Source organism: Lucilia sericata, unplaced genomic scaffold (assembly GCF_015586225.1).
Source record: "Lucilia sericata isolate MDLA Ls3-8-SP2 unplaced genomic scaffold, ASM1558622v1 Contig000288F_arrow, whole genome shotgun sequence".
NCBI lineage: Eukaryota > Metazoa > Arthropoda > Insecta > Diptera > Calliphoridae > Lucilia > Lucilia sericata.
Genome location: NW_023994313.1, coordinates 307,440 through 334,205, shown reverse-complemented (window position 1 = coordinate 334,205; position 26,766 = coordinate 307,440). Strand labels below are relative to the sequence as shown.

General features: G+C 32.7%; 1 protein-coding gene across 1 annotated transcript; it reads right to left on the bottom strand.

Moving 5' to 3' along the window:
- Positions 1-34: 34 nt before the first annotated feature.
- On the bottom strand, positions 35-23,528 carry LOC119603288 (P protein). The gene is given in 11 exon segments (XM_037955277.1): positions 35-384; positions 458-551; positions 624-1,119; positions 3,827-4,153; positions 4,218-4,676; positions 4,734-5,006; positions 5,066-5,223; positions 5,288-5,523; positions 5,584-5,728; positions 23,125-23,188; positions 23,190-23,528. Coding segments are annotated over 11 exon segments (2,481 nt in total). The 5' UTR covers positions 23,334-23,528; the 3' UTR covers positions 35-299.
- Between the last annotated feature and the right edge of the window lie 3,238 nt (positions 23,529-26,766).

Here is a 26,766-nt window from a genome sequence, read left to right as displayed (position 1 = left end):
TCAGTAATAATTATAAAACATACATAAATAGTTAATGAATTTAAAAGAAATACATTTATTTATTTAATAAATTTCATTCATACATATTATATGCATGTGTATAATAATATAATTTATAATAAATTTACTTTTGTAATCTATAGATGTTTATGAAAAAATGTAAAATAAATTAAGTCATTTATGTTTTACGTTCTTAAAAAATAAACACAACTCGATTCATAGCTGCAGATGAAGAAACTAAATCTGTCGTACATCCTTCAACCCCCCACATAACTCCCAGTCCCCAGTAAGGTTTTCGATTAATGCCATTCAAATAAAATGTGAGAGACAAATAAATAACCAGTGATAATGGTAATTTGACCCAACATCATGGGGAAAACAATTCTAAAAAAATAAACAATGAAATCAATAGTTAAATGATTAATTAATATTAAACAAAGCAATAGTTTATAATTACTTTAAATAACGGGTAAATGAAATTTTATAACCATGTTGTTCGGCAATACCGGCTGACAGCACATTGGCAGAGGCGCCATATAAGGTGCCATTACCTAGAAATAGAAAATTACAAAAAACATAAAAGTAGACATTAAGTACTTATCGTATATTTCCCAATCACTTACCACCCAAACAGGGACCAAATGCCAAAGCCCACACCAGCGGCTCCAAGGGCAAACCTAAAGTTTCTTTGGCTACCAAAGACACTACTACTTTAACCATCATTGCCGTCACAGGTATACTATCCAAAATAGCTGAAGCCAAAGCTGATATCCATAAAATTATGAATATAGCCATAGCCAAACGATTCTTTTTATCTACACATAAAATTATTTTCTCTGTAACTTCACCAATCCAGGTGAACAGACCCAAACGCTCTACACACTCCATCATTACAAACATGGCGGCAAAGAAGAGTAGCGTGGTCCATTCTATGCGATGCATTAAATGTTCAATATCTTCACGATTGAGTATTATAAGCAAAGCTATAACTCCTAGTAGTGCCACCCAACCTAGGGGAAGAGTTCTTAGTTGAGGTACCGATTGTATGAAGAAACAGACAATCACAAATACTAGAGCGCCACAAGCTTGGGCGAGTAGTTTTTTATCTTTGATGGGGTACTGAAAGAAAGATTTCAATTTGCTGTTATTAAAATAGTAATTTAAACAATAAATAGTATATTCCCAGTCATAAATTTTCTAAAGAATGGAGTATTTTTTTTTCATAATTTTTTGCTTTCATAATTTTCTATAACAAGGGATTATCAGAGGATCTCTCTCCTAATATTTTTTTCTAAAAATGACGAACCCTATATGACAAATTTGACGATGTATCTAGAGTTTGAGTTATTACTTTGGATTAGATAAAGTCTTTTTATGGCCAAACTATCTATAAATATTATTTGAACTGTAACATCTGTTATTTTTCCAGTGACGCTTATGAATGTTACATGAAAATCACATGTTTATAAAATTCCGAAAATTTTATCGTGCAAAGTTTATCAAAGTTATTAATACTATTATTATTAAAATAATAATAAATAACTAATGATTAAGTAATAACTTATTAATAGATTATTATGGTAAATACCAAGAAAGTTTATCTAATTTGGGATTAACTAAGACCGTTATTCAATTTAACGTTATGAAATCTATAGTAGAATTAATTGTTGGTTATCGCTTTTAATCAAAGACCTATGGTTTAATAATATTAAATATTAAAATAAATTTGGTTTATCAAAGAATATATCCGATTTTACGGCATGCAGTCTCCATGGAAGTACTTGGTATATAATTGATTTGACGACTTGTTCTATTAGAGGAGGAGTTGGTTCTAGTTAGTTAGTTACTTAATTAGTTTGAAAGAATGATGTATATATATCAAATCCACAGAAATACTCCTAGGCCTCTATCGGGCCTGTTGTGCGCTCCTTAAAAAGTGCCTCAGGTGGGAATCGAACCTACTGCATCCGGTCTAACAGACTAGAACACTAACCTACCATAGGCGACAGGAGTTGGTTCTAACTCTAACAAGTTGTAAGACCTAATAACGAGCCAATCTGCAAAAATATTGGATTATGATAAACTCTACAGCATTATATATCATAATTCAAATGCCCTGCTGCAGTCAGTCCACATTCCGGAATTTGAGATCAGTACAATTCTTAAAATCAGAATTGAAAAGACCAAATGACTTTTTCGAGTTATAGAAAGATCCCTTGAATTTAAACAATATACTATGGAAGCCTTCTTAGAAGTAGAAGATGCCTGCCATAACGCGTAGTTACGGTAAGTCTTCGTAACAAAGTCTAAGTCCAAGTTCAATCAAATGGAACGAGTGATACCACAGGGTGACAAAATCTCTCCACTACTTTGGGTCATTGTGATTAACGGTCCATGTTTTGATACTGGTACCGGAAATAATTAATGATATTATGTTCAAAGTTTTTAGCTACTTAATAACTGCGCCACAGACAGTGACCTAGGAGTAAATCAAAGCAAGACAGAACTGAGCAAAAAGCAAGATTCCAAGTTTGAACTTGTCGCGGTTAAAGAACTGCGAAATCCCCTTATCAAACAATGCTAAATATTTATAAATTATCCTAGACTCCATGGAAACTTAATATCCAATATAATGTCAAGAAGGCAATGGTCGCCTACTACTCCTGTCGTAATAGGTTTGGGGTGAAATGGGGACTTAGTCCTAACATTAGTTGAATGGATATTTACAGTTGTAGTACTCCTGGACAACAACTAAGAAGAAATTTTTTGTAGAACAACTCTACAAAGTTCACAGATCAGCATGCATTGGAAAATCATGTACTCTAAGAACTAGTCCTTTAGAAACTCTGAACACTATATTGCACATAATACTTTCAGATGATGGCAATATCTACCTGCAACCCAGCGAGGTTTAAGTAATCGAAAAGTTGGAGGTTAATAAAATATGTAGATTCTAAGATTCAAAGCCTATTGAAACCAATCTTAAACCGATCATTCAACTATATTACTCCCCATACGGACTTGATAGAGTTTTCAAAGTTAGAGTTCCTTTCAGGAACGAAAGGTGTAGGGGTAACCTACCCAGCGAATATGCGACCAGAACTCTTACAGATGGTTCAAAAATAAACTGCGGTTTTGGTTCTAATATCTTCTCCGAAGAAACTGGGATTAGTATCTCTCAACTGCGGTATTTTTCAGGCTGAAATATTTGAAAGCAAAATTAACAGGACACTGAGTGTTAGGCTGACATGCAAGTCAGATTCAATGAAAAGGAAAATCTTCTATATTATTTGAGAATTCCCTGCTTTAACCGCTAAGAGAAACATTTTCCTTGGCAGTTAGTATAGAGTGGAGTGGTTCTGTCAAAATAGAGTGCCTTCGACTATACTTAACTGTTCGCAAGCTGTGACCTTACACGATGACCAACCAACCAATGAAATGTTCTCCATTAATGCAATGAAGTGATTCGTTAGGCTGTAAACAATGAAAAATTTCATTAATCAAATGATGAAATTTATGCCAGGAATGTAGTTTATTCTCTTGGCGAAAGTACTTGCACGTTCTTATAAAATGGGCCCTTAACGGTTCTAAATATTGAACTTCTGCTTTTAGAACAGATACTTTGTTCAAAGCTCCAATTTTTTTATATTTAAATCTGCAACTTTTTATCAGCTTAAGAAAAATTTGATTAATGGACCTTTTATAAACTTAAGAAGAAAATATTTTTTTAATATTTCATCTTCTAGGACCATGACCATGATTGCCCATGATGTTTTAAATATTTAAAAATAAAACATTGCATCAAATTAAAATCCTTTAAACTTACCTTAGCCTTCAAATCTTCAAGTGTATGAACGTAAGCATCTGTCTTATCCAAACCTCGTAATTTCCGTTTCAGGGCATGTTTCAAAATACGAACCTTCTTCAGCAAAGTTTCACGCACTAAATCGGCATCTTTTGAAAATGACGAAATCGAATTGGCAGCCTTTTGCCAAACGCGAATTTCACGTCTTAAATCTTTAATCTCTTTGGGTTCATTAAGACGCAAAGACTGAATGTCTCTAAAAATCAAACGTAAATAGAGACAACTCTGTAGGACAGTTAAAATTACACCGGGTATGGTGTGTTCAACAAATTTCATAAAACTAACGCCCTAGAGAAGGGATTTTAAATATAAGTATTTGTATAAAATTTAAACAGATAAATGTTAAACTTACATTGGTCGCTATAAAATGATTTGAACAAATAATTATACTAATGGGATCTCCGATAGGTGTTAGAGAACCACCAATGTTCGAGTGCACAATAATGCCCATTATAACTGGCACAGGATCTAGACCCATAACCTCACACAAACGTATAGCCACTGGGGTCATTAATATAACGGTGGTCATGTTATCCAAAAAGCTCGAGACAAAACAGGTTATAACACATAAACTATAGATCATGGGCCATGTTTTGCCCTGGGAGATTTCATAAGCCACAACAGCTAAGTAATCGAAGACACCGGTTTCTGTTAAAATACCAACTAAAATCATCATACAGAAGAGCAGAGTTAATAATTCCATATCCATCCATTGTACAATTTCCTCCATATTGGGACGATCATCAAAACAGGCCAAAACAGCTATCGACAAAATAGAACAAACAATTGCCACAAAAGTTCTTTCAAAGACCTAGTGATTTGATATGATTAATAAGAAAGTTTTAGTTGATTTCTTTAGGAAACCCACCTCCCACACCAATAAAGCATAGAATGTCAGCAAAATAAAAGCCGCCAATAAAGTGCCAGTTGTCACATTTATAATCAAGGGATTATAAATAATTTTAACTGCCATGTCTTTCCTAACATTTGAGAAAATTCTCAAACGCATTATTGTATCCTTACTGTCCAGATCTTGCAGGACTTCATCGGTCATAGTGTAAGTAAAATTACGCAATACCACAGGAGCATAATCGAAAAGTTCCTCATTCACTAAAGGTATCATCCAGGGTTGTAAAATGTCCTTTTAAATAAAAATTGTTTAATAATATTCAAAATATTGTAATTTTTAAAGTAATTTACCTTAAAACTAGTTTGATTTTCAAAACCATTCGTATAAGATATTTGTGGCTGTATGGTTAGAAAACTTTCCGTTTCATTGGCATCATAGAAAGATTCATTAAATGTACCATATATCTTTAAATTAAAATCTCCCGTGGGTTTTGTATGTAAAATGAAATCTGGAAAATAAAAGTTCACCATAAAATTAACAACTTTAATTTAGTTTTTAATCTTTCTTCTCACTTTTCCCTCTTTCCTGTGGCACTTCCAAAGTTTTTTCCAACAAATGTTTTTCCTCGAATACCATAAATACTACAGCCGAAAATATCCAAAATGCCAATAAACCATAACGTTTTGCCAGTTTAATGCGGTTACGTTTTTGTTTATTTTTCGCTTTGGCTTCTTCTTTATCAATGTGTTTTTGCACGCTATTACAGTGGGGCATTTCATGATCCGAATGAGTGCCTTCATCGTCGGTACTATAGGGGAAAAGGAGTTTTAATTGTGTTAATATTAAATGCTTAAGTTTAACAATTTACCTTTTTCGATCGTTTTCATTTGGATTTGAACGTGGTAAATTTTTAATATTTATAAACTCTGAACCAGCAAAACTTTTTTCATCTTCATGGCTGGATTCAAATTCGTTGGGAAGGATTGATTCATCATCGGTGGGTACAGCAGATCCTGAAGAAAAACAAAGAACGTGATTACTTAAATGTATATAAAACAAAACTTTAAATATTCACATCTATTTGATCGATATCAGTTATTACTCGATTGAACCGCAACCATTCATTATTCCCAATTTACCCTTTATTAAATTGACTATGACTCCCAGCATGTCGGCCGGACAGTCGCGAACTACATTTTTAACCTGCCACCGACTGCACAGGTGACTAGCAATGCTTGTCGAAAGAGGAAGTCAATCCTCACTCAAAAGATTACGAAGCGACAGTCAGAAAGATAGTAGGAGGCAATGTATGACAATGAACATTTTTGCTAAAGTTTGTTTTTAAGTGTCCACGATCTAGATTAGTTGGTGACTGTAACCTTTACTTTACTAGGATTAAATATGGGTCATAAAATTCAAAAAATAAAAATATTTTTTCAAAATTGATCAAGTGTAGATATATAGTCCAGAAGAACATTTCTGCTGCTTTATTCAGAATAGTTAGTTAGTTACTTAGTTTTAAAAAAGGATATACATCAAATCCTAAGAAATACACCTAGGTCTCTATCGGGCCTGTTATGCGCTCCTTTTCCAGTGCCTCAGGTGAGAATCGAACCCACCTGAGATAAAAGTTACGGTACAGGGCCTAAATAACCCAGTGCCGGCGGTAAATGTCGATCAACTTGCGAATCATGTATAGTCATCATCCTGCAATTGTAAGCAGAGTACCTTGGACTCTGTGGCGGACAATGCGTCAAGTGTACAGCATTCCATTACCACAAATACTGGGGTGAAAGAGAAGCATGTACTCGAAGAGAGCTTTTAATATAGGTAAGAGTTCCGACTCTGAATCCTCAGATGATAATAACAACACCATTAGAGCAAATTCCAAAAAGGATGAAGTAGAGCAAATGGTGATAGCATGGCTTTCTGGAGCACAGAGGAGTAAGTTGAAAAATATGCTTCAGGAAATCATAGTTCGTTACTCCTACGACACTCCGGAAATGAAAAATTGGATTCTCTCACAATATCCGAGGGAAAGAGGATTTGGTCTCCCGAGGAGTTGCCAACTGAGAATAAACCTTCTAACATACAGTCGAAGCCAAGCCATACCTCACTCAAAGGAATCTCAAGTCAGAATCCTGCGAGTAAAGATGACAACACCAAACCAGATATCCCGAAGACGAACACGTCAGCGAAATTAATCTTGAAGATAAGGTTATCTCAAAAAAAACCCTAAAAACAAGGAAGGAGAAGATAGCAGTTTCCGATGTCGGTAATCCGACGGGCAAAATTCCAAAAAAACAGCAGAGTGAGGACCAACAACAGCAGATAGTAGACCACGCAATTGCTTCAAAAGGCAAACAACCAATAGAGAGCTGCGAGTTCAGCATGGGTATGGTGTTGATGAGGTTGGCATCTTACAAATGTGTTAGTACCCTAAGGAACTTGGTGGAAAGTATCCCTACTCCCTCGGATGGCGCTAAGCTATGAATGGTAAACATGAGGGAGCTTCCAGTGATCTTAAAGTGCACTGACTACGTAAAAGGATGGAACAGTAAACTGACTAAAGAACGTATATTGAAAATTCTATTACTAAAATTAAAGTCAATCACTAAAATACCTAAGACTGTGCTTACAGCATCAGTAGCCACTACTGGTAACGTTGAGGAGTCAAATCCTAAAAGCGAGGACGTTACCACTAGTTAGTTAGTTAGTGAGTTAGTTTGAAAGGAGGATGTATATACATCAAATCCGAAGAAATACACCTAGGCCTCTATCGGGCCTGTTGTGCGCTCCTTAACCAGTGCCTCAGGTGGGAATCGAACCCACCACCTCCGGTCTACCAGACTAGAACACTAACCTACCGGAGGCCACGTTACCACTAACACGTCAGAAAAAAGTGCCCTTTCCAAAATTGGCGATTAAAAAAATGTTAAACCCCTTGGTGACCGACTTTGATTGGCTACCCACTGGCCTCCATTCTGCCTACCACCACATACAAATATTTATCATCTGGAAAACACCTCAGATCCTTGTGAAATTTCTTTCCCGGGATTCAGAATTATTTCCAAAAATAAAAGTTTATAAACCACTGTGTGTTACTGACTCAATGACTGACTAACTGATTCATCATAGCACAGCATAAGCTAGATGAAGATAGAAAGTTGAAATTGGACAGATCCACTTTTGGAAATCTGTCCCATGTATCTTTTTAACCACTGAACACAGAAATAAAATTCTTAATTTTTTTTTCATAAAGTGATAAAAATTGGATATTCCGACTGTAGATATGTGAAAATTTTAACTATTATTGGTACCTTTTTCATACATTTTTATTTTTATTTCGTGAATGGTGAATTAAAAAGTACTAAAAGGGGTAAAACTGGGTAATTTGATTTTATTCAAACTCATGGAGTCAATTTGGATAAAATTTGTATTTGTGTTATTTGTAATTCCGGTATCAAGACTTTTTTGGGTCCGGTAATCGGCTAGGTAATCAAAAACAAACATCTAAAGTTTTTATAGAATATTTTTCTCAGTGCATCATATATAAATTGATCTTAGACTATTTCAATTGTTTGTTCCCAAGTAACGAAAATTTGAAATGCAAATTAATTTCAAAATAAAAATCTACTCATAAATTACAAACCGATAATATCACATTTTCTTTCTTCAACTGGCAAATTGCAAAACAAAATTAACATAATTCCCTGAGAAAAACGTTTTATAACTGAAAAATAATTGTTTTTATTTCCCTGTATTTTAACAGTAAATTTTACAATATGGTTTTAAAAAAAAATTAATTAAAATACAATTGTTAAGATTATAGGTATTTTTTTCATTAAAAGAAAACTATAAAATTGTATATTTTATTTTCCCGCCGTTGTAAACTAAAAACAAAATTCGTTTTAACTAAATAAACCATAAAAATGTCAATGTCACATTGAACTAAACTGCAACCGATAATTTATGGTTCCATACATCATTTTATCTGTAAACAAAATTTTAATGCAAAACCTTGAAGTTTGATGCAGTTGTTGCTTGTGTTTATTTCACTAAGAAGACGTCACTCAATATTTGATCAGATTATAATCTTGAATACTAATCTTAATTAAATAATATTCGAACATTAGTGTCACAATAAAGAAATAACAAATCGAACGCAAAAGAAATACAAAAACATTTATTGTAAATATATAGTCAGCCATACGTTGAACAAGATAGTTGCTTGTAAAGTAGTAAATAGGTGCTTGTTCGAAAAACAGATATGATATTTATAGAAAACTGTTGTTTTGAAAATAGTCAAATTGTGTGCTTTAGGGGGCGGTAAATAGTTCCATTAGCTTTCTGAAGAAATTTACAACTTGTGTAGTTAGTTAGTCAGTTAATGACAAAAGGCAAAATGGTGGTGATGTTCCACCATCATCCATTATTGATTTTCATTTGATGATGACTTAACAAAGGAATCATGTGTTTCAAATTGTTTTGATGTTAAAGGTAAACAACCAAACCATACACTACTCACACCCTCTGAATGATAAACACAATCCAAATTTGACAATATGACAATAGGACGTTTTTAATGAATTTATGTTTTTCTTTTCTTCAGTGGATTCAAAATAAATTTGATTTCTCGAACAATACAATACGATACAATAATGTTTATTTAAATTTTCAAAAATTATCTATAATTTAGTTAACATTGTTGTGTGTGTTAAATTAAAAGATAGACTTTTGAATGATATTTAGTATTTTCTTAAATTTGTCAAATTAATAATGTTTAAACTACATCCAATAACCGTGGTACCAGATTATGTGGTTCGACCCCATGTCAAATCATTTCAAGGAAAGGCCGTGGATACATTTGATCATCAACAGTCCTGGCAGACTAGAGGTACACGAAGATGGGGTCTTTCATCAAGGTAACATGCCCCCAGCGGTTCTCAGACTTGCAATCATAAAATATTGAGATATATACCTTCATATATTGATCTTATGATACCATAGTGCCCTACATATATTTTACTGGACTTACGATAAAAAAATATGAGAGATACATTCATATATTGATCTTTCAAAAGCGATTCATGCCTTCACCCGGCCCCTACATACATATGTGTGTGTTGCCGGAATACTGTCTATGAGGATCAATTTATAATAATAATCAAATTATTGTATGGAGGTTCTCCGATGAAGTCCTTAATGAACGATTTGTTCAAAGTTATTTATCAATCTACCAAATCCTCAAGGGCACGATAAATGAATGGTAGGTAACTTGGAAATAAGTCTAGTGATCATTTATCTTTTATTATACCCGACACCACTTTAGTGGGGAGGGTATTGGGTTTGTTGTAATGTTTGTAACGTACAATAATATTGGTCCTGTATCCAACTTAAAGTTTACCAATCGGCTTAGAATCATTTTCGGTCTCGATTTAGCTATGTCCGCCCGTCTGTATGTCCTTGTAATCAAACTACAGGTCGAAATTTAGTACATGATCTTCTATTGCACCAAACACGAAGCCTATTGAAAATGTTTAACATCGGTTCATTATTTCACCTAGCCCCCATACAACTGAACACCCGAATAGGGCTTGTAAACCTTGTAATCAAACTACTGGTCGTAATTTTTAAGATAATTCAACGAAGTTTGGCACATGATCTTCTATTATACCAGAGACGAAGCATATTGAAGATGGTTAATATCGGTCCATTATTTACTAATGTGGTCTTTGAATCGTTTATAGCTAGCGCGGATTCAGGAAAAAAATTTTAGGAAGTTTTCTGAATAAGTCCTTATATAGAGGTTAGCGTAAAATGAAGACCGATTAACAACACCAATAAAGTGCATTGATAGAGAATATTTGAGGAAAATTTGAGCTCCTCCCGTTTAGGGCCTATTTTCATGCTAGATGCATGTAATAAGGACCAATATAATACTTTTGTGGGTCCATGATAACAATATTTCGATACGTTACTAACGGTATAAAGACTGATTGTAATGAAATTTAGTTTTTATTTCTAGCTCCCATAGATCTTGGTTGACATCTCCGATAATATCCCAGGAGAAACAGTTTTGTAATCATGATTTTATGTTTCTTAACTGAAAGCATCTTCGTCGTGTCATGTAGATATTTCTCTTACGTCTTTTGTATACAACCCGTTACGAATCAAAGGGCTTCTTTTTGACAGCTTTTGAGTTTCTTCAACTGTCGCTAAATCTAGAAGTATGTGGGTGTAAATTGTAAATTTTTCGTATGGAATCTGCCGAAAGATCACCTAAGTAATTGTTTATCAAAAGGTCATCAATACCATTATCGAACGTAACGTAAGTTATTATTTGGACGCCGTTCGGGTTTATTAAGTGTTTAAACATGTAGAAGTTAAACAAGTTTGACGAAAGAGCTATACTCTGAATCCACAAATGACTATTGTCCACACATATAATGTCATCTCTTAGTGTTGTCGAAGAGATTGGATGATGATACATATACATTAACCTAAAGAGAGTGATATTATTGACCGTATTAAAAACTTTCCATAAATCGGTTCGAAGGACTTACGTTAATGGTCAGGCTTGATTAGGCCTTAAAAATTATGTGTGGTAATGGCGATTAAAGCAGTTGTTGTGTTCTGTTTTAAACGGAATTCATGTTGATGATCTGTTAAATAAAGATATTATTGTAATTAAGGAAATAGTTGTACCTCAAGTGTTTTGGAATGGGTTACAGGATAGTCGGTATAATTCCTCTCGTTTTCCTAGTTTCAGCAAGAGGACAACCCAACCACATTCTCAGACCTTGGGTATTATCGGAGTTGATATCGACCAATTGAGGACTTTTATGATATAGCAATTCCTTATTGTTTCAATTTTTTAACCTCAAAATGCATAAAACTTCTTGGCCAATAAGTTTAGGTTTAGAAGGGTTATGCACCATAAAGATGTGGATATCCACTCGGAAATTATAATGTCCATTATGATTCCCCTCAAAGAGTTAAATTCAAAGACAAAGAAACAAAAACACTACAAGAAAACAAGAAAGAAAGAAGAAGATAGGCAAAAAGGATATGTGAATGGTAACAGTTCTATTCCATGGGATTACACCCCAGAAGATATACCAAGTTGGTACCCTAAAGAATAAAGAGATGAGTGAGAAAATCTATGTCCCCCAATTCCCTTGACAAAACTTAGTTAGAAATAGTCAGCTATGTATATTACTGACAAAGACCCTAACTTAGCAATGCCCGGTTAGCATCCCTATCAGAATCCTTAGACTGCGTTTAAGTATTGATAGCCTCCATATCAAGTGTTGGCCATAGGGCCTTTGATACTTCGCAATCCAATCTACTATTCCAGGACTGGTTTATGATGTCAGGGATTCTTTGGAATATTAGCCTATTGTAGTGACAAATGGGAGGTTTTCGTTCGGTTCGAACATAATCGAGCCAGTTTGTCCGCAACCTCATTACCATACACATTACAGTGCCTCGGAACCCAACACATTCGAATGTCAAACAGTGTCATAATGCATTTCTACAATCTACAACGATAGTACCAATGCTCTGAGAGCAGTTTGACTATCTATATAAATTGTCATAATAGACTCCGGATCGATATGATTCCGTATCAGTTTTTTCGCTTTCCAGTTTGCTAGAAGCACTTCATTCGTCAGGGAGTCTAAAGGACCGTTTTGGGTTGATATCAACGATATAGACAACGGCACCTGTCCAGAATTATAATATTAACGGTCATTATTGACTATATTTTCTATTCTGCTTAGTTCTTCCTTTTAATGTATATAAATACCCTAACTACTGCTTTAGGCCCATTAACTCCACTTTCTGCTAATGCTAATTAACTTAACTTATGTTCGTTTAATTTCTTTTATTAAGTTATAGTAAAAATCTAGATTTATCTACAATACATAAACACTATATTACAAATTAGTCACAAAAAGAGAAAAAACACAATATTAAAAAACAAATAAAAATTTTATGTTATTTAAAGAATTTTAAATATATTTTTAAAATAAAAAAAAATTTATGCAAAACTTATATTTTTGCAAACGAAATTAATCGTTTTTTAATTTAATATATTCAAAATTATTCATATTGTATCTTCTAGTATACGGGATTGTAAACAACATTTGAAATCCGATGAGCTTTGATTATCTAATTGGTGGTATCGACGTGAGAGTCTCTAAGAAATTCGTCTCGCGTGCGAAGCTGTTTTTACTTTTTTTTTCTTTTTTGCCACTGGGTTAGAAAGTGGATGATGACTATGAAATCTGAAACATTTGTTTACAAAATTTATATCTTTGAGGGAAAAAATATTTGATATAATAAAATTAAGTTTGAAATTTATGCAATAGGTTAATAAACTGTTTTTTTATCAGACAAAGGACAAATTTTGTTCAGTTTGACAAAAAATTACAATTGTTTACACATTTTTACTGTTTTTAGAAGTACTTAGGATTCATTATTTACACAATCTATATATAAAACAGTAGCGTTACTGACTGACTGGTTCATCATCGCACAGCCCAAACGGCTGAACCTAGAATCATAAATTTTTGGAAATTTGTACATTTATGGGTAAAAAGGGGAAAAAACGGGTAAAACAGGTTTTCTTAATTATCACAATATTAGTGATACAAGAAAAATTCTAAATGCACCTGTATCTACTCTTAAAATGAGCAGATGGGTTTCTGGTACTTTTTTTGAAATTCGTACTTTTAAGGGGTAAAAATGTGTAACAAAAGTGATTTTGGTACCTTTTTTGGCCCTTTATAACTTTTTAACTAGTAACAAAATAAATTTTTAAATATTTGAATAATCTCCCAAAATTAGGAGACATCTGTTTCGTACTTTTTTAAAATTCCGTCCTTTTCGGGTCAAAAGGGAGAAAACTGTATTTATGGTACTTTTTTTTAGCAAATTGAAAACTTTTTCGGTTTATTGATTATTCCTATTAAATTACGGACTAACTCTATAATATTTAATGTAATAAAATTTTTGCTATTTCACAGGGGAAAAAAGTACCAAAAAGGGAAAAAATGGGAAATTTAATTTTATTCAAACTCATTGAGCCAGTTTTTATAAAATTTAAAAAGTAGTTTATTTACTCACACAAAATAAGCTGTTGGTATTATTTTGGAATTCGAGTACTAAGTCCTATATAGACCAAATTCGAGTAAATTGTTTGGTACTTTTTGAAAGCAATTTTTCTGGAACAAATGAATGCAGATTTGAATCGCCTGAGTTTTATCTGTGATATATAGATTTAAATAGGAACATTTTGTAAACTTAATTCTAGAAAAAATATATTTCTAAGCGAAAAGAGGAAAAATTTTACTTTTTTATTAGTACTTTCCACTAAGGTAGAATTTATTCCACTTTTGGTATTTTCTTTCTTCAAATAATACTCTTTGTATGTTCTATAATATTAATTCAAAACAATTGATTATTAAACATACACGGTCCTCATTGAATAAGGTTCTTTAAGAGAGAAGTTTTTAGTACTTTTTATCTCATTAATGGTACTTTTAGAATTTTCTAAAATATTCAACCTAGGAACATAAATTTTAACATACATGGTCTTGACTGAATAATATCCTGTAAGTGGGAACTCTTTGGTACTTTCCATTCTTCAAATAGTTAAACGGAACTCATGACACACGCTCCTTAAAATGAGAATTTATTGAGAGAGAATTTTGTACTTTTTCGTTTTTCCGATGGTACTTTTTGATATTTTACGATATTGAACATAGATATTGAAAATAAAATTTAAAATGTTGGGACCTTAGTGAATGAGAATCTACTGAAAGGGACTTTTGGTACTTTTCATTCATCAAATTATATTTTTTGAATTATATATAATATTGAACACAGAAACATAATTTTTTTTTTTGATTAAATGAGGTATTTTATAGTACTTTATTATTGAGTGCGAATTTATTCACGTGATATTGAACGTAAAAAAACTGAAACATTAAAACAATTTTAATCAATTTTAATTTATATAAACTTAAACAAAATTTTGTATGAATTTAATTTATGTTAGGGTAGCGAAGGCACCCAGGGTATTGCTAGTATTTATAATTGTAACACATGTTTAACATAAATATGTGAAAGAATTCTATATTATTGAAGAGGATGAAACTTAATAGCAAAATAGAAATATTTATATATGATACCTAAATCAAAAAAGTAGAAGAAAACTATAATAAGAGAAATTTTAACTTTATATAGAAGAAAGTCGCAGTTTAAACCAAATTAGCAAAGTTTTTTGCTCGTATTTCTCCACATATGTATATTTTCTTTATTAATTGGCCACCATATATAATTTATAAAAAATTTTGCAAATTACTTACGTAACCCCCCAAAATACAGCAATTAAATTTATTTTAAAGAAAAAAAATCTTTAAATAAATTAATCCAAATGGCTGCACATTCTTTCAGATGGTTGAATGAAAAACTCAGCATTAATTAGTTTGTAAGGTGGCGATCAAAACGATCAATTAATCTTTTAGGAATAAATGAGTATAATTATGTATTTTTTTATATTGCATAAGTAGTATATGAAAATTAATTAGTTTTTCTTAAATAACAAACAAAAATCCACAAATAAATAAATATTCTCACTATGAAGATTGGCTATTTTATTTAAAAATTAGTTTCTGAAATAATTCATCAGTTTTTTAAGAAGAAAGTGTGTATAGTCAGGCAAACAAGATGATATGATACCCTACCCGGTACTACATAAAAGAATTAAAGAAATTTCGGAAGTAACACATACATATGTATATGATATATATGCCAGTAGTTCAGCGGGAGAGTCTCGAACTACCAATTTAACCTACCACTTAGGGTTACACCTATATGACTACCTATTTTATCATGTGCTTGTCCTACAATGAGTCAATCACCATAGTTTCCAAAGAGACATTCAGAAAGTTGGTACAAAGGAGTCAATACATTGCATTTTCAGCATTAGTTTGTAAGTATCCACTCTCTAGTATACTTGGGAACTGTAAAGTGACGTCTGTCTCCACTCTCGCTTACAAAGGAGACACTAAAGAGTCATGACCAGGGCAACCAAAAATATGCTCTAAAAAAAGTGTTTTATGCGCATAAAAAATGCACTTAAAAACTAAAAATATGCTCTAAAAATATGCAGAATATGCACTTAAAACTTCTCATTTTCAAATGAAATCCTCGTTTTTTACCATATTTGAGAGCACATAAAAAAGTCCAATCTGTCGATTTAAAAATAAAGGTTTAACTCTTGTCATATCTCTATATTTCTTCGAGATATCTTAACTTAAAGCTTGGGACAACCATAAAATTACAAAAACTCAATTTTGCCTTTATTCTATGCCATACGTATTTGCCTCAATTTGTTCAACCTTTATTTTAAAGTCGACAGATTGGACTTTCGGACCACACAACGGATTTTATAAATGAAGGTGTCTTCTCGCATTTATAAGGTCTTAAATATGGCCAAAACATGGAGAATTGGATTCGGATTAAGCGATGCTCAATAATTCAGAAAAGTAAACTTAGGTCTCTGGGTTTCGACTTTTTTTTAAAATTTTGTTGGCCTATGTAATTTTCTAGGAAATGATATATAAGCTTAATTTTTTTGCTTTACATTAAATTGATTTATTTTTTTATATTTGAAAAACAAACAAGTAAGAATGTATAGTCGGGCATGGCCGACCAGTGAGTAGGGGGCCTTAATTCCGAAATATTTAAACAAAGACAAAACAACGCACAGTGGTATAGGAAAAAAAAAAAGAGGGAAATAATTCGGTAACTTCTAAACGGTTAATCCGATTTTGATTTGGTATGCACAAAGAGGAGGTGTTGTCGAGTTTAGGTTTTGAATTTGGACCTTATAGGCCAACCAGGGGCCCGGCGGGGGGTCCTCAAATTAGGACACCTCGGCTATGTTAAATTTTTAAAACGATCCTATTTCTTCATTTGAGTTCCGATTTAAAAAAAATTTCGTATTTAGAATCTCCTCATCGAGCACTATAAAAAATGTCGTCGGAAAACTCAACATCTTTTAGAAAATTTACCTAGCACTATTATTTTCATCCATATATGTAACAAATTTAAGAGTTAACCTTATGGATGAAAATAATAGTGCTAGGTAAATTTTCTAAAAGATGTTGAGTTTTCCCTAATTAATTTGTCACTTAAAAAACATTAGGTAGGCATGTTATATATCAATGGAAAAGTAATTTTGTCTATTTTTTCAAATCTGTATATAATTTTTGAAAATTAAAAAATTCGCGGAATACTTTTTAAAAAAAAAATTAAAATGTTTTTTATTCAGTTTTTGCGAAGATACAAATTTTTCAAATTGCAATAAAAATTTTATTTATGAATATTTTTTGATGATGAAATTTTACAGTTAGGTAGATTTTTTTACTCAAAATCCAAAATTAAATAAAAATTACGAATTTTCTTATTAGAAATCCCGGAATTCCCAAAAAGTTTTAAAAAATCCCAAAAATGGGATTTTTTTGGTTTTTTGCCTATTATATCCATACCAGGGGCGGGGTTATCGAAACCCGTTACAAAATGATTAAGAACATATTGGGTCATATAAAACAGGTCACTATAATTTGATATCGACTATGCGATTTGAGAATTTTTGTCTCAAAATTGAATTTTCATAAAAAATAGGGTTTTTTTTGGATGGACCTGGTCCCCTCGGTATCAAAAATTTTTAGGTTTTGATTCATTTATCGTATTTTATGTAAAGTCAAAAGTATAAATTCTATATACATCTTCTTAGAAACTTTTTAGATAACTTAAAAAGAAAAAGATACTTTTTCCCCAAAAAAATGACAAAAAATCGCCTTTTTTTTAATTTTTTAAATTAAAATGCCTATAACTTTGGACTCAGTCATGATTTTTACATAATTCTTTCACTGCTTGATATATAAACTTGTTGTTAAGCGAATAAAAAAAAATGCGAAAATCGGGAATATTTGGACCCGCTATTATCAGAAAACTAAAGTAAGGACGGTAAAAATTTTAAAATTTTAATTTTCAAATGCGAATATCTCCTAAACTATAAGAGATAATTTACTGCTACGACATTTTTTATAGTGCTCAGAAGAGCTTATAAACGAAATTCAGGATTGGAGAGTTTCAGACGAGCACTCCTTTTCTGATCATCGGTACATAAGATTCAAAATACTAAGGCCACCACCAAAGCCGATAAAGTTTCGGAATAAGTCTAAAACTAACTAGAGGACAGTAAAACTCTGGTGCACTTTCTTTGCCACTGTCAGGCATTCGTCGAAGTTAGATCCAAGTATCTATAAGAGATAATTTACTGCTACGACATTTTTTATAGTGCTCGATGAGGAGATTCTATATACGAATTTTTTTTAAATCGGAACTCAAATGAAGAAATAGGATCGTTTTAAAAATTTAACATAGCCGAGGTGTCATAATTTGAGGACCCCCCGCCGGGCCCCTGGTTGGCCTATAAGGTCCAAATTCAAAACCTAAACTCGACAACACCTCCTCTTTGTGCATACCAAATTTCATTAAAACCGTTTAGAAGTTACCGAATTATTTCCCTCCTTTTTTCCTATACCACTGTGCAACGGTGGCAAAGGTAATATCGGCCTATCCTTACAGATGTTGGTGGAGGGATTTACATTAAAGATATTAATGCAAAATTTCTCGTGATATTAGTGTTTATAAGTGAATTATTGACTTTGATGTCCTTTTCTGAAGGGGACTTTGTATGGGGGCAAGGGTGAAATGAGGTCCGATCATTACGAAAATTGGCAGTTTCGTATAAGTTAAAATACGAAACTAAGTTGTGCCGATTTTTGTAGAGATCCTGAAACATTTAACATAATTATGAGCTCGAGGGCCCTATTTGGGGGAAAGTGATTCTGAGCCGATTTTCGGGTGTTACAAGCATCAGCACAAACGCATAATATCATCCCCAGTATAGTGGTGTAGGGTATAAAAATGTTATTGAATTATAAAATAAAGCTTTATTTCAATCTTTTTCAAAGTGAATGGGTCAAAAAAATTTGACAAACAAAATTTTGTCAATTAGAAGGAATTTAATTAAAACGTATGGGTTTAAAAATTTATGATTGGTGGAATTAAAAACATTTCATTTAAACTTTTATTTTCTAAATAAAATTTTCTAAAAAAAATCTAATAAAAAAATTAAAAACATTTTCTATTTATTAATTTCCCAAAAAAAAAATTTGAATCTATTTTTATTTAAAAATTATAAAAAATATGAAAAAATTAGATGAAAACAACGAAATATGCAATAAAAATATGCGATTATGAGTAAAATATGCGGGAGGGAATATGCTGTAAAATGCAAAATAAGCAAAAAAATGCTGTAAAGAACAAAATATGCAAAAAAATGCTCTAACAAACCGATGCCAAAATTCATTAAATTTTCTGAAAAGGATAAATAGCTAACTCACGTCTCCACACGACGCGCAGCAAAAAATATGATATTGCATATTTTTGGTTGCCCTGGTCATGACTCTGTCTTTACTCTTGTTTACAAAAAGTACATTCGTGAAAGAGAAATTACATCCAACAAGGTGGTTAGACGTTGAAATTATTGCCTTTTTCCATCTTTGCAGGGTATCACATAGTCATTCTTTATCGATTCCTTTATTTTTACATTTGAACTAAGCGGCATAAAAGTAAAACACGCATTCATTTCCATAAGTTGCAAAAGCTAACCTTTTGTTAAGAATTTCTTCTTACAAGAAATTAACAAAATTATTTTCTAAGTGAAATTACAAACCACTTATTATAGGACAGACGACGAAAATTGCCCAAAACGATTTAATTTTTTTTAAGGATTTTATGGCTGTTGTAAACGAAAATGAACAAAAAAGAACCGGCTAATTATTTAGCACATGTAAACATGAATATTTCGGCCATATTTTAATTAAATTAAAACATAATTTAGAGCATTAATAGTCGGTTCATATGTATAACCTACGGCTATAATTATTGATGCCTGAACATTTGGATCAGTAATGGATGTACTGTCAATAAAGGGCGTGCCATCTCCCGTATAAATTAAATAACAAAATATTGAATATTTCCCAAATTTTGCAACTGTAGTAGCAATGTGAATACTTCGGACAAAAGGGAGAAAGAGGAGCAGGGGGGGGGCAGAGGAAAGAAAGAGGAAAGGGCGGAGAAGGGGAGGGAAACACAAGCCACAAGGGAACGAACGACGAACGAACGAACGAACGAACGAACGACGAAACGAACGAACGAACGAACGAACGAACGAACGAACGAACGAACGAACGAACGAACGAACGAACGAACGAACGAACGAACGAACGAACGAACGAACGAACGACGAACGAACGAAAGAACGAACGAAGAAGAACGAACGAACGAAACGAACGAACGAACGAACGAACGAACGAACGAACGAACGAAGAACGAACGAACGAACGAACGAACGAACGAACGAACGAACGAACGAACGAACGAACGAACGACGAACGAACTAACGAACGAACGAAACAACGAACGAACGAACGAACGAACGAACGAACGAACGAACGAACGAACGAACGAACGAAGAACGAACGAACGAACGAACGAACGAACGAACGAACAACGAACGAACGAAACGAACAAGAACGAACGAACGAAACGAAAGAACGACGAAACGAACGAACAACGAACGAACGAACGAACGAACGAACGAAGAACGAACGAACGAACGAACGAACGAACGAAAGAACAACGAACGAACGAACGAACGAACGAACGAACGAACGAACGAACGAACGAACGAACGAACGAACGAACGAACGAACGAACGAACGAAGAACGAACGAAGAACGAACGAACGAACGAACGAACGAACGAACGAACGAACGAACGAACGAACGAATCGAACGAACGAACGAACGAACGATACGAACGAACGAACGAACGAACGAACGAACGAACGAAGAACGAACGAACGAACGAAACGAACGAACGAACGAACGAACGAAACGAACGAACGCGAACGAACGAACGAACGAACGAAACGAACTAACGAACGAACGAACGAAGAACGAACGAACGAACGAACGAACGAACGAACGAACGAACGAACGAACGAACGAACGAACGAACGAACGAACGAACTGAACGAACGAACGAACGAACGAACGAACTAACGAACGAACGAACGAACGAACGAAACGAACGAACGAACGAACGAACGAACGAACGAACGAAACGAACGAACGAACGAACGAACGAACGAACGAACGAACTAACGAACGAACGAACTAACGAAACGAACGAACGAACGAACGAACGAACGAACGAACGAACGAAGAACGAAAAAACGAACGAACGAACGAAACGAAAACGAACGAACGAACGAACGAACGAACGAAACGAACGAACGAACGAACGAACGAACGAACGAACGAACGAACGAACGAACGAACGAAGAACGAAACGAACGAAACGAACGAACGAAAGAAACGAACGAACGAACGAACGAAAGAACGAACGAACGAACGAAACGAAACGAACGAACGAACGAACGAACGAACGAACGAACGAACGAACGAACGACAAGAACGAACGACGAACGAACGAACGAAACGAACGAACGAACGAACGAACGAACGAACGAACGAACGAACGAACGAAACGAACGAACGAACGAACGAACGAACGAACGAACGAACGAACGAACGAAACGAACGAACGAACTAACGAACGAACGAACGAACGAACGAATAACGAACGAAAGAACGAAACTAACGAACGAACGAACGAACGAACGAACGAACGAACTAACGAACGAACGAACGAACGAACAACGAACGAAACGAACGAGAACGAAAACGAACGAACGAACGAACGAACTAACGAACGAACGAACAAACTAACAACTAACGAACTAACGAAAACTAACTAACAACAAGAACTAACTAACTAACTAACTAAAACTAACTAACTAATAACTAACTAACAAAACTAAAAACTAACTAACAACTAACTAACTAACTAACTAAACTAACTAATAATTAACTTTCATCCTGTATCATATACACTCGACAGCTACTCATAGGGGGTATGTAAATTAATGAACCTTTACCCAACATAAGATCACTTCGTAAAGTTGTCTGGTTTTACCTAGTGTTTATTAAAGCTCTCTTCATACGAGCACACAAGTAATATGATCTGTCAAAATTTTGTGTTGAAGAGAACGGATGGGATCGTCTAAACGCAATATGTAATGAAACCATCACACATTGAGAGAAAATACGGACGGATGAAGTTTTGAAATGATTCAAAAAACAAGCAAGTCGCATTAGATCAGGGATGTATTTTTATGTAAATACATACAAAAAAAGTGAAACAGCTGTTTCCATCTTACTTTGTTATTGTTTTATACCAATCGTGTAAACACGAAAAATATAAATCATACGACTTTTATTCTCTTTTTTGTCGTACGGATGGAATTTCATCTTACTTTTTCATTAGACTTGTCGTACGTAAAGTGTGATCGTCTGAAGGGCCTTTAACATACATTAAATTATAGATAAGATCTATATTTCTATACCCTATGAACGCATATTGGTGTAGGGTATCAAATTCATCTAAACTTTTATCCAAAAACACTTTAACTAACTCAAAACAATATCACTTTTATATAAACAATACTTCTTAATATGTTGATAAATTTAAATGGTTTTACGAAATTGCGCCAGACATGTTTTTAGTATTTTTTTTTAAATACCTACTTTTATTTTATACAATTTCCATCAAATGTTTTTCGAAAATCTTGTATTTTATTTTGGTTTCTTTTTTTTTTTTTGGCAAACAACCAAAATTAATAAATAAAATTTAAATAAAAATAAACCAAAAAATATTTAAATTATTATTTTTTGTTTTTATTATTAAAAATTGTACACAACAAGTAAGTATTTAGACAAAAACTCTAGTTAGGTGTTTTCGTGTGTTTGTTGTTTGTTTATTTTGTTTTATTTTCCCTGGAAACATTTATTAGTTTTATGGATTCGGGTCACAACACATCAACTGTTGACCCAGAAATAACTTTAATACTTGACCTTCAGGTAACAATAACAACAACAACACGAGGAGCAAATAAAACCTGCTCGATTTAATAACTAAACCATTAAAATCATCATAATTATCATTATCAACATTATTATTGTTGTTGTTATCATTAAGAGGATTTCATTTTATAAACATTATCTCTTCTTAAATTGGTGTGTTTTTCTTTTATTTCTTTTATCATTCTGTTTTTATTATTATTGTCAAGTCTTTATGTGTTTTGTCATAATAGTTGTTGTTGCTGCTGTCATTTAAAAAGAAAAAAAAAACTCACCATGCAAACGTTCATTTTCCATTTGAAATGAAACCATACTAGGATCATGTCTTATTTGAGGGGGGTAAAGCACGCCATACTTGTAACGATTGTTCGGTAACTTGATCAGGTGGAACAACTAAATTTTGACTAGAACGACGCCTTTCTAATTCAATGCCTTTGGAGGGACTGTTGCGTTTGATTTTACGAAATTTGTCCGTGAGACCCATTTTTTTATTTGGTATATTTTACAAAAATTTTTAAAAATTTTTTAGCACTTGTAGAAATTTTTTATAAAAAAAATATTTAAAACATTTTCTTGTTTTTGTTTTTTATATTATTTATGTATTTTTAAAATTTTTGTTGTTTTTTTATTTGTTGCTTTTTGCTTTATATTTTTGTTCACACTACCGTTTTTTTTTTTTCTTTTTTGTTTATTTTAAAATGATTTTTATTCTAAAATACGTTTTCATGTTTTAACGTCTCTAAAGCGACTAAAAGCACTTGTGTCTGAGGAATCTGTATGATTTAATGTTTCGTTAATTTTGTCCATGTTCACCATGGAAGTGACTAAATTTCACCACATCAACCACCTACATTTTTATAGAAAAAAAACAACAACTAAAATGAAAACAAACTGTAAATAACGGCATTTACTCTCTTTCTAGCTTTCTCTGTCTAACTCTCTCACCCATTATTTTACACTGGAAGTGTTTTTGCCTACTTTTACTCACGTATACATATTTACAGTTAGCTGTACTCTCTCGCAGGATTTACACATTATTCTCTGTTTATAAACATTTTAGGGGCTTACACGACCTAACGGTTGTTTTGTTTATATTATTCTATTGCTATTAATACAAACATACGCATATTCACCTTGACTTTCTCATCCGGGTTTTTGTATGTGTGTTTACATTCAGTATGGTGTAAAGAATTTTGCGTTTGTATTGTTTTAAACCATGTCATCATTTAAACCGCTTTTACAAATGATTGGCGTAACCGCTTAATATGGCACAGTGGTACTAATAGACGAATAAAAGTCACAAACATAATGCTCTTATAGATCTGAAATTAATTATTGAAGCTAAGAATTTTTTGGCCTTGAAGCAAATTGATCTCTTAATAGTTAATTAGTTAGTTAGTTAGTTAGTTTTAGTTAGTTAGTTAGTTAGTTAGTAGTTAGTTGTAGTATTAGTTAGTTAGTTAGTTAGTGTTAGTTAGTTAGTTAGTTAGTTAGTTAGTTAGTTAGTTAGTTAGTTAGTTAGTTAGTTAGTTAGTTAGTTAGTTAGTTAGTTAGTTAGTTAGTTAGTTAGTTAGTTAGTTATTAGTTAGTTAGTTAGTTAGTTAGTTAGTTAGTTAGTTAGTTAGTTAGTTAGTTAGTTAGTTAGTTAGTTAGTAGTTAGTTAGTAGTTAGTTTAGTTAGTTAGTTAGTTAGTTAGTTAGTTAGTTAGTTAGTTAGTAGTTAGTTAGTTAGTTAGTTAGTAGTTAGTTAGTTAGTTAGTTAGTTAGTTAGTTAGTTAGTTAGTTAGTAGTTAGTAGTTAGTTAGTTAGTTAGTTAGTTAGTTAGTTAGTTAGTTAGTTAGTTAGTTAGTTAGTTAGTTAGTTAGTTAGTTAGTTAGTAGTAGTTAGTTAGTTAGTTAGTTAGTTAGTTAGTTAGTTAGTTAGTTAGTTAGTAGTTAGTTAGTTAGTTAGTTAGTTAGGTAGTTAGTTAGTTAGTTAGTTAGTTAGTTAGTTAGTTAGTTAGTTAGTTAGTAGTTAGTTAGTTAGTTAGTTAGTTAGTTAGTAGTTAGTTAGTTAGTTAGTTAGTAGTTAGTTAGTGTTAGTTAGTTAGTTAGTTAGTTAGTTAGTTAGTTAGTTAGTTAGTTAGTTAGTTAGTTAGTTCGTTAGTTAGTTAGTTGTTAGTTAGTTATGTTAGTTAGGTGTTAGTTAGTTAGTTAGGTTAGTTAGTTAGTTAGTTAGTTAGTTAGTTAGTTAGTTAGTTAGTTAGTTAGTTAGTTAGTTAGTTAGTTAGTTAGTTAGTTAGTTTAGTTAGTTAGTTAGTTAGTTAGTTAGTTAGTTAGTTAGTTAGTTAGTTAGTTAGTTAGTTAGTTAGTTAGTTAGTTAGTTAGTTAGTTAGTTAGTTAGTTAGTTAGTTAGTTAGTTAGTTAGTTAGTTAGTAGTGGTTAGTTCGTTAGTTAGTTAGTTAGTATTAGTTAGTTAGTTAGTTTCGTTTCGTTCGTTCGTTCGTTCGTTCGTTCGCTTGTTCCTGGATCTGTTGAGTACTTTCGTGTTTCAGTGTTGCACTACTTACATATTTCTCTCAGGCCCACTGTATATGTTTATGTCTTCCTACTTTATTGTTGTAGCTGTCAAGTTTATTTTTTTTTGTTTTCTCTCTAGTTCTTTTGCTCTTCTAAAGAATTGATTGTTTTTGTGTTTTGTTCTTTTTCCCAAATTTTTTTCCCCCGTTTAAGTTGTTGCGTTATTGTTCTTTTTTTGCTTCCTTCACGTTTCAGTGACAGGTGGTTGTTGTTGCTCCTCATATTTTTATGCCGAGAATTATTGCTTTTAAACATACGTTTAAAGAAGATTTCTTTTTCTTTTCAATTTCTTAGTGTCTGTCACACATTTCTCACTTGCTGCAACAAGTGTATTTTATGGGTCATAAACAAACTTGTTGTTTTTAATAATAACAACCAAAAAAAATCAATTTTATTGTGATGAGCTAAAAAAATATAATTTTGTAACAACATAAATAAGACATTAAAAATTGGCTAATAAAATTATTATACAAGCTCTTAATATGTATGTGTTTTTGCACAATTTAAACAGTCAATAAAAAACATTTGTTTGTACCATGGTACGTATGACTATTATATGAATTGCTTGAAAACATGTAATGTATGACGTATGAGTGATTTTCCAGTTTTAGTGCAATTAATAATTGTCATACGCATGGCTGTAAAATTTACCAATTAAAACAAATAACATTTTTTAATTAATTTAATGTTTCAGTAACCTTTACATCCTCATTGACATTTTAACACAGATGACATTTTTCAGTTCATATTAAATTATTAATTGGTCTGGATTTTTAGCTTTGATTTAAAAATGGCAGCACAATATGTATGTAATTTTTAGTCATTAATGGCTGTAGAAACAAGTGTAACAATTTCCTATAAATTAAACGTTTGGTATAGATATAAAAAAATCTGCAAAAATTTATAAAATTTTAATTTTACATAAATGACTCAGCCTGTCCAGGTTCAGTTCAAAGGTCTGCTTCCTTTAAATGAAAACACAAATATTTAAAATGTGATGTGTAATTCGGAACAAAGCTTTATTATTGAAACCTTAAACTACTTATGATCTACTTAAGTGTACGGTGGCTATTCGGGAGATGAACATTGAACGATGGTTATTCGGGAAGTGATCGTTGAACGATGGTTATTCGGGAGGCGATCGTTGAATGATGCTTATTCGGGAAGTGATCGTTGAACGATGATTATTCGGGAAGTGATCGTTGAACGATGGTTATTCGACGGTGTTGACGGCGCTAGCTAGACAAGTGGGAGAAAAAGGAATTTTAGCGCCGTATTCTGGCGAGGCTTCTGTTAATTTCAGGGTCTATTCGTTCTACGATTAGTTGTTTAATCTGCGCAGCTGAAGAGAGGAACTACA